The 16,040-nt window shown below is 40.6% G+C and overlaps 1 protein-coding gene and 2 non-coding genes across 3 annotated transcripts; 1 reads left to right on the top strand and 2 right to left on the bottom strand.

Moving 5' to 3' along the window:
- Positions 1–1,019: 1,019 nt before the first annotated feature.
- LOC118404381 (tyrosine-protein kinase receptor Tie-2-like) lies at positions 1,020–3,433 on the bottom strand. Its single transcript, XM_035803451.1, has 5 exons — positions 3,235–3,433; positions 2,697–2,789; positions 1,919–2,170; positions 1,087–1,218; positions 1,020–1,030 (listed from the first exon to the last, which is right to left on the bottom strand). The coding sequence occupies exons 1-5, from the start codon at positions 3,407–3,409 to the stop codon at positions 1,020–1,022; spliced, it is 663 nt and encodes a 220-aa protein (XP_035659344.1). The 5' UTR covers positions 3,410–3,433.
- A 3,871-nt stretch (positions 3,434–7,304) lies between these two features.
- Trnaw-cca lies at positions 7,305–7,376 on the top strand. The gene has a single exon. It is a non-coding gene; the product is annotated as a tRNA-Trp (tRNA).
- Positions 7,377–9,606: 2,230 nt separating this feature from the next.
- On the bottom strand, positions 9,607–9,678 carry Trnaw-cca. Its single transcript has one exon. It is a non-coding gene; the product is annotated as a tRNA-Trp (tRNA).
- Positions 9,679–16,040: the final 6,362 nt, after the last annotated feature.

Raw genomic sequence — 16,040 nt, 5'->3', positions numbered from 1 at the left:
ATCAGACTATTTGTGGAAACGACAAATAGAAATATAACACGTTACACATAGAAATATACACAACATATGCTCACTACTTTTCTCTTTACGTCTTGTGTAGCTTGGTGTCTTTTATACCATACTTTTCGTTCCAGGAGGCTGCCCGGTCGGGCCCCAGTTTAGAAATGTGACGTAGGCCATATTTGTGAATCATGAAAGAACCTTTCACCGTGTCATGACTATGAAATGACGTCAGAATCAGACGACAGACTCACGCGTCTTGCAGAGCAGGTTGCGGTACCCAGGGGAACAGCTGCAGCCGTACGGGTCAGGCAGGCAGAAGATCCGCTCCTTACAGCCAGTCGCCAGGCCGTTGGAGTCGCACTCGTACTGACAGTCCCTGCCGAAACTGTTTCCGCCACAGCCTGGAAATGCAGTTCAGACTTAAACTGCTGGAGGGTGCTGTTGATACGGGTGCTTAATTTCAATATTATGAATCATAGCAAGGAAGCTTTATCGATAAAACATCTTTGCTCATAGAGAATTTTCAGTTTGCGGATCAAAAGAACAATATTGTGTTCCTATCCGATACAAAACGTCTTAGAAAAATTACAAAAATTTTGAGGTTTAATCTTTCTCTGCTTTCAAAAAAGAATCCCAACTCAACTTGTCTAGACATAGCCAGCAATAGGTTAGCTTGTTGAATTAATTTTGCTGTTACAAAAATTTCTATAACTTTCTTTGTCACATGCATGTTCCTATGTATCCACCACATGCATGTTTCCCAAGTTTACGAAACGTTACATAACGTACAACTAAACTTTCCATTGAAAACATACATTGAAGCCATCAACTGAGCCTACTGAGGGCAGAACTCAATTGACAAGGATTGAGGACTAGGACCGTTGCGGTCAGAAAAAAAATTACGGAAGCTTAAGCTAAGGGAAGCCAGCGATGAACAGGATTAAGTGGAGAGAATTGAAGAAAAACTGATGCAGCTGCGGGGTGTTCAGATCACTTCGACAGCAGAGAACATGTTGTCAAACATTCACTGGGCAAGGGAATAAAGATGATTTTTTAAAAATTGATGCGCGTATCTCAACACACCTGTTTCACAGGTCGGCCCCTTGAACCCAGGAGGACATATGCACTCCCCTATGTCCTCATGACAGACTCCGCCGTTATAACACTTCGGGCACGTCTGGTCACATCCGGGGCCCCAGAAGCCGTCAGCACATCCTGGAACAATAGAGCGATCGAATCGAACACAATTTCGAACAAATATAGAACACTCTGTTCGATTTCGAACACCTCTATTCGATTTCTATAAGAATAAAGGCGGAGGTGTTCGAAATAGAACCATGATCGAACAGGTGGTGGGTTTTCGGGATCGGTCTATGATTTCCTGTTATTCATACATTGGTAACTACTCTCCATGCATTTTTCTGTAATTTTTTTTCTACTCTATGTTTCCAAAGAAGAGGCTATGATTTTCGTTTATCTTAGGGGGGTGGAAATGAAGGAAATTGCAGCCACCACTAGGTGAACACAGCATCCCAATAAAGGCCGCAAGGTAAAACAGCAACAACAAAGCAATAGTTTGGAGATTACACCCAAACAAGTTACAAGTTGGTACAGCTTACAAAGTTAACTAACAACACGGTCTGTGCATGTCAACTGGCTGCTTTGCCATATAACTGTTACGTATACATCAGATGAAGTGCAAATGCATCCAGAATGAAAAGTTTATCCCACTCTCAGGACACGAGTAACAATGGGGTTGCATGTGCGTGCTTTTAATAGGATGGGGACGTAAGCTTTTAATAAGTGTTTCTACCACAGGTCAAACTACTGGGCGTTAAAGAACCCAGCACACTCATCGAGGAGAAAAGGGATTACTGGCAATTTGCTGATGAAAATTTTAAAAAAAGTTACTCACTTGTAACGATGAGTCTAGCAATGGCGTGTGATCTTTCTGATTCTCTCCCATCCAAAAAGGTCTCGTAGATACCAGCATCTGATTGGCCCACGTCATACAAGGTCATGACCTTCCCGCCCGCCATGTTCTGTTGGAGGACGCCATTTTTCTTCCAGCGGACGGACTCGGCGAAACTACCGTTGAGTTGGGTGTAGAAATTGACGGTGTCGCCAGGACGCGCTGTTATGGTGAAGTGCTTCGGCAAGACCGTGGCTGAAAGGAACGGAAACAACAGCGCAAGAACGCGATGGAGAGGGCTCAGTTCGATTTTGGACGTAAAATATTAGGAATCCTGACAAATATCCTTCTCGACTGACATAGTGCAATGCACAAATGATACCTGCTTTCACTTTTGCTGGTGACCTATCTTAAAGATGATTCAAGGAGATATGGATGGATTTTGATGATTTTGGTCATGTAACTTTACATGGAACACTTTGATACACACAAAAAGATATCCAAATTGAAAGTTCCTTTGCAGTGCTGTAGAAAGTCGCTAGGAGGCCCATTATCAAACTTGTCCTTCGTTTTCCAAAACCCTTTTTATCTACTATCTATTATGATAAGGAACAATCCTTGGTTTCTAGACTTATAATGTAATTGTGTAAACATAGACAGCTAGACACTCACAAATGTATCGAAAGCATAACCTTCTTGGCGAAAGTAATATTATTACCTTCGCCAAGTAGTGTATCTATTCAGGCGTTTGGGAACGAGATTTTATCTACAGCTATCTGACCTGGTTGCGTCATCTTGACCGTGCTGACCTTGACCTCTTGACCTGACGGCATGACCGCAGCACAATGGAACACACCTGCCTTATCCGCACCAGCTAGAGTAGGGAAAAGGTACAGGTAAAAGTTAATGCTTACTGTTGGACAACAAAATATATTACTTTTGTATACATAATATGTTTTCCTCTTGTCTATTGTTGCTGTTTAATATCAACTGTGTGTATAGGACAATTCGTTTGGGACCGCGCTGTTAGAAGCGACACCTGTCTGCAGTACGAAATAGAACCGTTCCTGCAAATGCATCAAATAAAAGAAATGTTTGAAATTGTATCTGGATGGTTACAGAGAAATGCAGTTTCCTTGAAAGTGGATAATTCGTACTACCATTTGAGCTACAGACCAGGCGCATCTTTTGATTCTATGGAAACCCATGTGGTAACCAACGTTATCACCTGGTGTGGAGCACCCGTATCAAAATCACGGCCCAGGCATGACACAAAACTCTTTACTTATTCATGGTATAAGAATATCATAAACACTCACCCCCCGCAAAGAACCAGACCATTTGGCCGTCCCAACTCTCGGGTCGAATCGCCGTCGGCCCGAAGCTTGCCGAAGGGTACCGAAAGGGTTCGTTTGCTCCGAAACTCAGCGAAGACGCGTCTCCGGAGACACACTTCATCTGGGTGAACTCCTCTTTAACGGAGAACTGGAACATGTTCACTAGAGTGACGTCTGGCACTGAAGCTGGATATATATATGGAAAATAACCATACATTACTTATGGCAAAAAGCAGTTATTCAAGCAACTGGATATGATTCAGACGTTTCAGATAGTATCCACTCGTATCTTTCGTCAGTGACACTGAAGTTATTTGTGAGAAACTGATCTCTTATAACTATAAATGCAAAAGAGCTGAATACAATTCTGGATGTCCAATAAGAAGCAAAGTAAGGCAATGTCAAGTTGAAGACAATTTGGGTCCAATACCTTTACCTATGGCAAAGTAGACCCATAGCCATTTTGAGGTGATAAGGGTAGTGGGTGTCTAAAGTATCCACTGTGTCTAAGGCATTGGAAGGTGGAGCACTCCCATCGCATATCCCCAACCGAAGTCAGCTACCCATTTTTACACCAGGGTGGAGTGAGGGAAGTCGTGTAAAGTGCATATTCCTTGGATACAGCATCTAGCTAAGAATTATAACGCCAGGAATCGAACCCATCAACTCTTGATCCCGTACGTGTTCGTAAGCCACACGACAACTCGACACACCATTTGTTGATTTATGATTACATATAGTGATGTATGGTTTCATAGGTACTAGTACATTGTTAGGTTACTCAAGCACAAACTGCACAATCTATCCTGTTTCTTTGGTAACTTATGTTGTGTGGTATACAAAGCATATCCTTTATTTCACTACAAGATATATATTACGCAACATTTAATGTAAAGCATCTTAGCGAAAATACATGCGAAAACCTTAGAATAACACCAGATTCACGACTGCAAGTCCTTTTCAAATCTAACCACATCCATGCTGACATTTGATCCTCCTTTTGTAGCAAACACATGACGCATCAACACCATCAAATTGCCACAAGCTAACCCGTTGCCGGGACATCATCTTTGAACTGTGCGCGGCGTTGAAATTGCTACATGAGTGCACCTGCGGCCACTGTTTTGTTTGTTGCTTGTTGCTACGGTGATATGTGAATATGGATATCATTACCTGTCTGACATGAGCTCATTGCCTGGAGGCGTAGGAACATAGTTTCGTTTTCATGTTACTAGGCTTTGCGAAAACAGTGTGTGCTTCCGTGTACAGGCGTCCTGGAAAGAAATAGGGTAGGTGCGTAGGTAGGAATTCTCGTTTTTCATCCTTCATGAACTCAATGAAAAGCGGCCTGCAGGTCAATTTGAGCTTCTCATGAATAAACAAAGGTTAAAACAAACAAACAAACCTGCACGTAAGGAAAATATGTTTTTGCTCCGTTTTTTTATTCTACCAAATGCTTTGCCGGAAAGAAGTGGGATATAGTTATATAGTATTGGCATTTTTATTTCAATAGATGATTTTGTTTGGTAATGAATGTATATCTTTTTTTTCTTACTACAGCGCTAGCAGTCTCATCTTCTTACGATTTGGGAAATGTCCGCAAAAAGCAAAATACATGTAGTGGGGATTCGGACTCTTACTATGCTATTGTTATACTATTTAAGGGAGTTGAAATAAGAATAAACAAGAAATCAAAAAAATAAACTGATTAATACCAAAAGTCTTTACAATACATTACTTTCCGATTTACTGTAACTTTGAAATTATTCTAAATCTGACAAATTTACTTAGTATTAATGTTAAACAACGCAATGGTAGTGGCAGCAGTTACCCTCAACGTGTAATACAATACCGCCCTACACACAGCTACATACTTCAAGTGCTTACTAAGTGTGCAGGTCATATAGCTGCAAAACGGATATAGAGCTTGCTTCGGTGATTTCTAAAGGCCGAAGTACCGAAACAGAATATATCTACCTGGCCTTAAACTGGCTGGTGTAGCGACTGTGTAAGTACTCTTGTAGTCTACAATCGCTGCAATAATATTGTCTGCATCCTGAAACTAGACTACTAGCCACGTGTAAGAGACAAAGTCTAAAATATGCCCAGTAATACACAAGGTAACAGTTAACACTAGTTCGCATTTATCCTCGGTTTGACCTATAATATATTCGTTGTTTTAAAAAATAGAGTATTGGGGGATATCAAGTAAACGGACGGTGGTTTCAAACTGCAATTTTGAAAATATTCTAATCTGAAACCAGCGGATATAGGTTACCCCGCGGATAAAGGTGAACTAACGTTACACAAGAAACGTTAACGTTACTGTTGAAACGGTCAGATGTTTCAGGTGGGATCTGCTGTTTTTAATTCGTCATGACCGAAGAATCTTTAGTTCACCGAATATATACACAACAAGACTGGCAATAAAAATGTATTATTGCCATGACGACGATTGAGGGTACAGCAATACAGCTCAAATCAGAAATAGACTGGAACTTCCCTGTCGCACTATCCCTGGCACAATATACTAGCCCACCTGTAACATAAACCTACAGCCAGCAGAAATGTACTATCCCCGGTACAGCACAATGGTCTGCCAGTGACCTAAACCTACAGCTGAGCACTACAGAAGTATTTCCTGTCTGCCTGTGGCCTATGGCTTGAACAAGCTCTAGAAAAGAAAATGTATCCTTCATAACATAACATAACAACCAAGACAACGTGATCCATTGTGCAGACTGCAGAGTTCCCTGTCTAGTTTCAAAGGACAAATTCCTCCAGGGAGCAAGTGTGACCTAAATTCCACCATTGCATACCAGAGATACATCTGGAACAGATTGGGGGGGGGGGGGGGGGCTTGCATACCCAGCATACTGCATTCCTGTGGAAATGCCTGTGCAATTCCTAGAATTTTTGCAGACTTAATGCAATATATACCACTTGACGACTCCCCTGAGGCGTCGTCAAAAACTAATAACAGTTATCAGTGTTATGTAAAGTAAATACACATTTTAGATAGCCCAATAGGAAACACAAAACATAACAAAGTCAAGACTTTGTAATAAATAAATAAATAGATAAAAGACAAGTCTACTGCTCTTGTACAGAAGCTTGTATTTGTAGTAAGTTCGTTAGCCCTTGTTTCTTATTGACTACAATATCGTGTTTCTATAAAAATGGGATAGTGATTAAAAATTGAAAATCAGATTTTAGAAATTATTTTGAAGTTTTGCTGTTTAGTTTGAAATATATATATATACATGTAGTATTTATTTTGGTACGTACAGACAGTTTTGCCCCGAAGGTAGAGTCAGAGTTGAATCTGTAATTGTACCTGTTAGCTTTGTGGGTATCTTGGTAACAAATCCAGGCGTTGTGATATCGTTACTTAATGTTACTGACGGACGCTTATCCGATTAGTCACCAGTGTAGCCTCCTCAGGCCTGCGGAAAACATGTTGTGTTTTGGGTTAACCGGCAGACCACAGCAAAACCCTGGCCTTTTGAACATTTATTAAAATTGAGGTATTGATGTGAGGTGTGTTTGTGCGTATGTGTGTGTTTGTTTGTGTGTGTGAGTGAGTGAGTGTGTATATATATGTGTGTGTGTGTGTGTGTGTGTGCGCGCGCGCATGTGTGCTTGTTTGTCTGTGTGTCTGTCTATGTGTGTGTGTGTGTGTGTATGTATTTTCATATATTTTAGGTCGACATATCCTAAGAAACTTTGAATGGAATGTGATAACACATAGTATTCGAGTAGGTTTTTTTTGGTCGACCGTTACCAAGGGACATAGACTTTTCTATCAACACCAAAGGGGTGAAGCGTTAGAATTGTATTCTAGTATATTCTCCTCATAGCTGGCATTAACTTGTTGCTTCAAAGGATAGTTGATAAAGTCAAATGCTAAATTCGTAACCAAGAATAAAGAAAGAGTCTTTATACCAATGCAGCTTGTAGAATGGTCTATACAAAAAGCCATATTCAAGGACGACGCCAAAAATATTGTCTTTATCATCGAGACAACTACATTGCCTTAGTTCAGCAGGTGCGACTCCGTGGCGCAACGGTAGCGCGTCTGACTCCAGATCAGAAGGTTGCGTGTTCGAATCACGTCGGGGTCACATAATGTTTTTTTAGTTGTTTCTTTCAATAAATTTCTTTTTTTTTCAATTATCTTTCATACCAACGAAATCATTAACGACCACAATAGCGCTAGTTATGATAATTGTAGTTTTAAGTTAAAATCTCTGTATGTATCAGTCATAATTTAAATAGACACAAAATGAAAGATTTCTTGATGGTTTGTTCGCATAGCTCCTATATATCTATATCTATATATATCTCTATCTATCTATCTATCTATCTATCTATCTATCTATCTATCTATATATATATATATATATATATATATATATATATATATACATACTGCTATATATATATTATTTGTTCAACGCCATTGTATTTCTCTCCTATATTAGAATCCAATCATAGAATAACAAGTGCGTCGATGTAAGTTAGACATCCTGATAATAAGATACGTAAAGCAACAATTACTCAAGCAACATAGTGTTAGAAACGTTTAATCGTTTCACGTAGAATCCACTGTCTTTTTCTCAATGACCCAGACCGTTTTCAAAATCTTGCCGATGGCTTTAAAATTACTGTTCCTTGAGAATAACAAACATTGTAGTGATGGCAAATGAAAACAAGCTAAGACTTACCAAAGCAGAATCCACAGCAAAACAACGTCAGCAACAGCAGCGCATGTCCGTACTCTTGTCTACCCTTGTTCATCATAGGAAGCACATTGTCGTGAGCTAATAAAAGAACTCCAACTTATAACATTGCTTCCCTCAAAATATGACCCTAAAGCTCCTCTACGTCTACTCTACACTGTACAACTAAACGCGAAGCTCCGTTCTACATTGTGAGAAATTAACGGCATGAGGTCCGGAGAAGTGGAGAAAGAAACGGTGGCCCGAACATGTGGCAACTAAGTCTGGCGTTGTCGGGACTTCGCGTTTTAAATAGGCAGCTGTTGTTGCCACCACTAAGTACACTTGTGCTGTTAGATCCGCATGTGAAGTGTTCTCGTCATGGGTACTTAGTTTCTGTGGTCGGAGCGGAGTATTTGGCTGGGATCATTTCTGGTTGTAAGAGGTACTCGACTGGTTACAGAGCACTTCAAAATGGCAGTTACTGGTAACAGTGGAAGTGCATGTACATTCGGAAAGCAAATTACATTTGTACAACTGCTGTTGGTATACGTATTTAAAGAAGTGAGATTTGGCCAGCTAAAGGTGGTATCAAACGCGAAGAAAACGGAATGATATAGATATATGAACGAGTTACGAAAATTTTCAATGGATTGCAATGTAGCGCATTTCCAAACCATGCAAAGAGGAGGCTCTAAATTAAATTAATCATAAAACCATTCATTTTTGCTGTCTTTCAAGATTTGACATTTTTGCATCGATATTTTGCTATTCAAACTACAAAATAATGTAAAATTTTCATAGTAAGACCTCGCTCGTTACTGCTACATAACAGAGAATAGGGCTGGGTATCGGTACAGCGTACCGGTACAAAACCGATTTTTCTTATTGGACCGGTCCAGAAAAACCGGACCTGAAAAAATTAGGTGGACCGGATGTTGGACCGGTTAGAAAATTAACATATTATTTCATCAGGCATTCACACGTTTTGGCGCTTGCAGGTGGAAGAAAATAACAAGAGTGAAGTAGAGTAGAGTTTATAGTCATTTCTACCAAGTTTTACAGTCAATCGTACAGGTGCAGTTAGCGTTTTAGGATTTTAAGACGCCAGTGTAAGTCTAATACTCCACCAAACAAATTTCTATGTAGTGAAATGGACCATTGGCATGAGTCATACTGAAACAGGTCCTGGTTCAGGTCCGAACCTGGACCTGATCCTCTGGACCTGAACCGGACCTGGACCTGAATTTTCTGTACCGGTACCCAGCCCTAACAGAGAATCATCTTACATTGATATACTGTAAAAAGAGAAATGAAAATTTCATGTCGCACTGGGAAGAAAATGGATTGTTGACATTGTGATAAGTTCGCAGTTGAAACAAAGAAGTAGCGGACACATGAAAAAATGAAATCTTGTGCAGTGTTTTTGTTCGCGGAGAAAATGTAACCGTGAAAACCGCGAACAAAATACCACCGCGGGCATTTTCCCTTTTACGGTATCCCAATTACGGCATTTCGAAGAATTTATAAGAATGGAAAATTATTAGAATATTTTTCTTTTCAATCACAATACTTAAAGAGAGACAAAATGGCTAGACAAAAAGTATGAAAAAATGATAAAAAAATATCTATGTGACCCCGACGTGATTCGAACACGCAACCTTCTGATCTGGAGTCAGACGCGCTACCGTTGCGCCACGGAGTCGCACATGATACATGACCCCAGGGCTGTCTCCAGGACCCGTCCTTCCGTCCCTGGACGGAAATTTACTCGTCGGGACGGAAAAAATTTTCACCCATTCCGTCCAAAAAAAATCTTAATTTCATGACATGAAAATGCAGTTTTGTAAGCTTAAAAAGGCAGGTTCAATAACTAAAATGATGCATGCGAACGATTGAATAACTAAAATAGGCGTCCGACTTAGAATTTAATCGATTTTTGCCTTTTCCTTCACCACGCCTCCACTTTCCAAGCCGCGAGATAAACGCGGCCCCGATATATGGACATGTGTGAAGATTAGAGATCGGCAAAACGTGCTATTCGCGTGTTGCAAAAGAAGGCGAAGCTGCGGCGTTATCTTACCTAGCCACTGTTTTATTTCGCAATACCGATCGGGTTGACGGAATCACCCGGCCCTTATACGATTTAAAATCAACATTAACGGGAAACTGTAATTCATTATGAACCTAACACGGTGGATCAGAAATTATATTTCTTTACTCGGCTGTCGTGTGTGTGTCGGAGACCTCAGTAAACCGTACACTGTACTGGCGATCTCCATAGTTCTACAACCGTCAACAAAAGAGGTTTTTCCCCTGGTGTAAACTATAAACAGACGGCAAAAACTATATTCTCGCCGTCTGCATCTACGATGTGACAAAGCCACGGTCGATTCTTGCGAAATGTATCTTCAAAAGCACTTTTCTGCTTGGATTTGGGAGCGAGTCCGCAGCGCCGTGTTCGTAAAGTCCCGCGCTTCTTCGTGATTGACATGGTGTTACCGCTTTGTCCGCGCCGCTGCTGGCTGTGATTGGTGGGAAGTTGATTGGATTTATAGAATAATGACGCACGCCCTGTCGCAGGCGCTACTTCAAAAGGCTGCCGCCGAAGCTGCTACCATGGTAACAACACGTCCAGCCGCATTTTCCAACTCGCTGCTATTACAGCTTACATACATAATTTTCGGCTGCATTTAACGCTGTTTTCACGGGGAAATGTCGGGAATCGAACTTGTATACTTTTTTTGCCGACCTTCCACTAAAATCATACGGAAGTAGCCCGCCGAAAAATGTAAGTAGGAGACTATTTTTACAGTGAGCCCGCATGTTTTGACGGTTGACTGCCGACCCCATCACATGCCCCCGCATAGGTTGCCCCTTACGGAAAGTTTAGCCGTGAAAACATTTTTTGTTCTGCGTAGTTTGGGTTGAGTTTTGGAATTCGGATTGACATTTATTTTATATCAGAAAATAACTATCGGGAGACTGTTTTCTTATCGCAGTATTCTTACCCAGCGCTGTGAACATGACCGCTGTTGGCAATTTTTCTCCGATCTTTTGCAAATCTGTACCCTTTGGACGGTACTGGACGATGAGCAGAAAGGTGTCAACTTTATCGAGAAATGCTCATTTCTTGGTGGTTAAAGAAACAGAAGCACGACACCAGCAAAATGAAGAGTTATTAAGCAAAATATGGTATAGAAAGTTAATTGATCATGAGCAACCAGTACCAGACAAAATAGGTGATGTAAACTTCCTTTTAATACGATCTTACGAGCTGAAATGCGTCAATGTCCCTCGGCCAATAATGCCAACACCCGCGGCGTTATCCAGTCCCCGAACTATCCACACACACATTATCAACAAATACGTGAAAATGACGACGAACAAGTATCATGGTAAATTTCAGAGTGTAAACGTTACACTGCTTAACGAACAAAATATTTCGTCAGTTAAATGCCCGACCAAGGGGCGGGCAGTCGGAACAAAGCCTTTTGTTTCGAGATCGTGGGGTGTCGGTAGTCCTACTTTGCGGAATGAAATTTTGCCTCTGAAAATACGTGAAATAGCGTCTTAGAGGGTTTGAATTTTAAAATTTTCCCGGGGGACCATGCCCCCGGACCCCCCTAGTTTGGCGAGCGCCTGCGGCGCTCGCGTCGGGCCTTCGGCCCTCCCCCACCCCCCCACACAAAATTTGGGACGGAAATAAATTTCAAGCTGGAGACAGCACTGCATGACCCACGTATATTAATAATGAATAAACAACGACTTTCCAATCCCTATGTAAAAGATGTTATGTTTATATGGACTGTGTTTTGGCAGTCTTTGTTTCCGGTTTGTTTGCCTGTTTGTTTGTTTTTCAATGTAGAGTGGCAGGTCCATTTAGAATTCAGCATATGATTTCAGAACCCATAGGGAAACAAATGCCGGTTGTCCGTTGGTCGAAATGCCATGAGAAAGTTTACGACTTGTACATTTTTTGATGAACTTCCGTAGGTGAAATCTATACTTCTTTTTTCTCCATATTACTTCTACCATCTTGCTTCTATCGTATCGCAGTATGAATGCAATGTCAAATGTCCCGAAAAAAATCGTCTAAAAACGGACCCTGTATTTTTGTACTTAATCTAGTTTTGGTACTTTTATTTACGCTTTGGTTCATGTCATGTTTCAACCTGTTATGTTTTTATTGCTGTAGTACCTATCATTTGCCTTTGGATAGAATGTGTACCTTTGTTGCATTTCTTGTATTCTATATTTGTTTTGATGTTTTCATTGTGTGTTGTTTGTTTTAATAGAATTCAGTAAACAAAAACAAAGAGGCCATGTGACGAAGTGGAGCCTAACGTCTTGTTTGTAACATTCGATGGTAATGTTAGTGAAAATTGCTACCGTTTCCCGCCCTTTCTCCATCAGACATGAAGCCATGCGGCTTGTTTTGCAACATTCGCGCATATATGATTATGGGTAAATCGCTGCCGTACGTAGCCTCCATAGCAGGCTCTCTAGGGCCTTTTTTGCCTCATAATACACCTTTGCTGGCCGTTTCTTTTTGTACTGGGTCGCTGGTTGCTGGCCTATTCAAACTGTCGGCCCTGTCAAAAAAGGCCAGCAATCAGCGACCCAGTACAAAATGAAATGGCTAGCAAAAGTGTATTATGAGCCAAAAAAGGCCCTAGAGAGCCTGCTATATGGAGGCTATGACGTATGCCCCACTTTCACCATCTAATGATGATGGTGACAAAACGCATCAAGTCTCAAAGGGCCTCATTTTTCCAATTAGGTTCCAAATTACAGAACATTAAGCAGAATATTCACAATCGACATGAAAGACACTTCAAACCAAATCTACTGTCGTGAAGCAAGATGAAAAGCCATACTGTCTGTATTTTACAAATGCCTGGCTGAAATGTTAAGGTGGGGTCACACCTGCGTCTATATATATGTCCGTATGAGGCGCGCATGGGAGTATTTACCTCCATCAGACTCCACAGGTCGTTGGAAAAATAATAGAAATTGGACAAACGTAAACAGGCAACATGTCAGACGAGTTAGCTGGTTCGCTAACCATACTTCTCGGTCAGCTAACTCACCTGGCCTGTTATGTATCTATGTTTGTCCAATTTGTACTATTTTTCCCGCGCCCTGTGGAGCCTGGTAGAGATTAAGAGCGTCATACGCACCTCAAACGGACTTGAATATATATACGCATGTGTGACCCCACCTTTAGGGTACTAGTAGTGGTGCGTACCTAAAACCCGGACCTGGAATTGTCAAAAAAAGCACCTAAATGTCAGGAGTCAAGTCCGGACTTGCAAAAAGCTATCTGTCACTTATATTCCCTTTTTTCTTCTTAACCATCTAAAACTTTCCATAGACAGTGAAATTTGCACTGGAAAAAGACAAAAAACATTTCGTATTTATTACTGACCTTTTGTGTTTACACCGGCTGTATATAATTTGCATGTATTCTTAACATTGCATTTCAATCCATGCTAACATGCAATTTTATATGCACCATCCCCCTTCCTCCTCAAAAAAGAAAATTTTCTAGCGCACACAATATGTAATGATGGATTCAGGTCCGGACTTGAACCTGAACTGAACTGCTGGACCTGAATCCTGACCTGAACCTGAATATAAGTTTAGGTACGCACCACTAGGTACTAATATACCTGAATTGTAAAGGCTCATCTATAGCCTACAAATAGTGACTTTGATTGAATGAATGAATGTTTTGCACAACTTGACAGAATCGTTTTGTCTGTCGCCTAAAACTTTCTTGACGCTACTTTAAATGCATTTTTAAACACAGTCTTGAGTAAATAGATTTTGTACGCGTGATAACTATATCACAAGTCATAAAGATGAAAGTAAAAGATGGTCGAAAAACAGCTTTGATGTTTGATATAATGACTTTCTTTGTGGAACAGAGGATTTCCAAATTTAGTCGCCGCTGCAACAAAACGAACCTTATTACCAGATCAAACAGACAAGAAAACTGCCGGCGGATATAATATAAAGATCTGTCACGTTGCTCGCGGCATGATCCGGACATAACTGACGGTAGTTACGACTCGCACAGTCTCCAACGGTGCGACATTAAGCATTAACGTTAGTTCACCTTTATCCGAAGGGTAACCTATATCCGTTTTTTTTAAATCTGTTTTTAAGGATATCAAGTCAAGGGTCGTTAGTTTCAAATTACAATCTTTCAAATATCTTTTTTACATTTTGGAAATATTAAAACCAGCCTCTGTACGTCGACTTGATATCCCTAAATATCCTGTTTTAAAACAACGCATATAGGTTACCCACCGGATAAAGGAGGACTAGCGTTACTTGAAACCGTTTCCAGTTACAAGTCTTGACTCGAAAGAATTTTGGACGGGATAACATCATCATACGTGAAAATGAAAGAAGGATGGACAAATAACAAATTCGATATTTGATATAACGTTAATGACTTTCTTTGTGGAACAGAGAATCTCCAAATTAAGTCACTGCTGCAGCAAAACGAACCTTATTACCAGATGAAAAGGACAACAAGAAAACTGCCGGCGGATATAATATAAAGATCTGTCGCGTTGCTAGCGGCATGAGACGGAAACAACTGGCGGTAGTTACGACTCGCACAGGCTCCAACGGTGCGACATTAAGCATTAACGTTAGTTCACCTTTATCCGAACGGTAACCTATATCCGTTGTTTTCAAAATCTGATATGAAGTCAAGGGTCGTTAGTTTCAAATTGCAATCTTTCAAATATCTTTTTTACATTTTGGAAATATTAAAACCAACGTCGGTAAGTCGACTTTATATCCAGAAATATCCTGTTTTAAAACAACGGATAAAGGAGAATCAGTGTTGCTTGAAACCGTTTCCAATCCCAAGTCTTGGGGTGCAGATAAAAGCAAAAGATGGACGAAATACAGGTTTGACATTTGATATAATAACGTTCTGTGTGGAACAGAGAATCTCCAAATCAAACCGCCGCTGCAACAAAACGAACCTTATTACCAGATCAAACGGGCAGCACGAAAACTGCCGTCAGGTATGATAAAAGATCAGTCACGCTGCTAGCGGCATGAGCCGAAGGCCATTAACGTAGTTACGGCTTGCCCAGGCTCCAACGGTGCGCTACGAAACCCGACAGTACAGACATGAATATTCATAATATTATACACATTTATGGCAGTGGCGTAAGCTAACCAGTGCAGTGCTCCTACATCCGATTTCGCTAGGTGTTTGGTACACAAGTTTAGATTGGTTTCCCTTGCTATGGATGAAAGAAAAAAGTGTGTATTGGTATATAGTCTGTATTTTACGAACGCTTTGCTTCAATAGACATAAGGATGGATAGGATGGACCTAAATGGGAGAATTTCATTTTTAGACATTACTTGAAAATTGATTCCCATCAAAAACATTAATTGACTACACAGAATTTTGCATAGGCTAACTTCACCTCACGTGTCGATGAGACATTTTGATGTTTGATAAAAACGACTTTCTTTGTGATGCAAAGAATCTGCAAATGAAGTCGCCGCTGCAACAAAATGAAGTACTATGTTCAAATGAGCGAAAAGAAAACTGCCGGCAGATATAATACAAAGATCTGTCACGTTGCTAGGGGCATGAGTCGGAGACGATTGACGTAGTTACGGCTCGTACAGGCTCCGACGGTGCGCCACGAAAACCGACAGTGAGACACATGAATATTCATATATCCATTTATAGCAGTGGCTTTCAGACTTACAAGACATTATTTCTAGACGTAATAAAGCCTCAAAGTCTCTCTCACATTATATAAAATTGATTCCAATCACATGCATTGACTACACAGAATTTTGCCTAGGTTAATTGACTTCATCACACGTGACGATGAAAGATTGTGACATTTGATAAAAACAAGGAGGTTTCAACCTCCTTGATAAAAACGACTTTCTTTCTGAAGCAAAGAATCTGCAAATGAAGTCGCCGCTGCAACAAAATGAACTACTGTGTTCAAATGAGTGAAAAAAGATCTGTCACGTTGCTATGGGCATGAGCCGGAGACGATTGACGTAG

Source organism: Branchiostoma floridae, chromosome 17 (assembly GCF_000003815.2).
Source record: "Branchiostoma floridae strain S238N-H82 chromosome 17, Bfl_VNyyK, whole genome shotgun sequence".
In the NCBI taxonomy this organism is placed as follows: domain Eukaryota; kingdom Metazoa; phylum Chordata; class Leptocardii; order Amphioxiformes; family Branchiostomatidae; genus Branchiostoma; species Branchiostoma floridae.
Note: the sequence above shows the minus strand (reverse complement) of the source record. Positions and strands in the feature narration are given on the sequence as shown.

Bases quoted from the DNA above. Each gene is read 5' to 3' on its own strand.
- LOC118404381 (XM_035803451.1), bottom strand. From the start codon at position 3,409: ATGTTCCAGTTCTCCGTTAAAGAGGAGTTCACCCAGATGAAGTGTGTC. The intron at 2,790-3,234 runs GTGAGTGTTTAT...TCCCTACTCTAG, and splicing joins GGTCTGGTTCTTTGCGGGGG to CTGGTGCGGATAAGGCAGGT. The intron at 1,219-1,918 runs GTGAGTAACTTT...CTATTGTTCCAG, and splicing joins TGCTAGACTCATCGTTACAA to GATGTGCTGACGGCTTCTGG.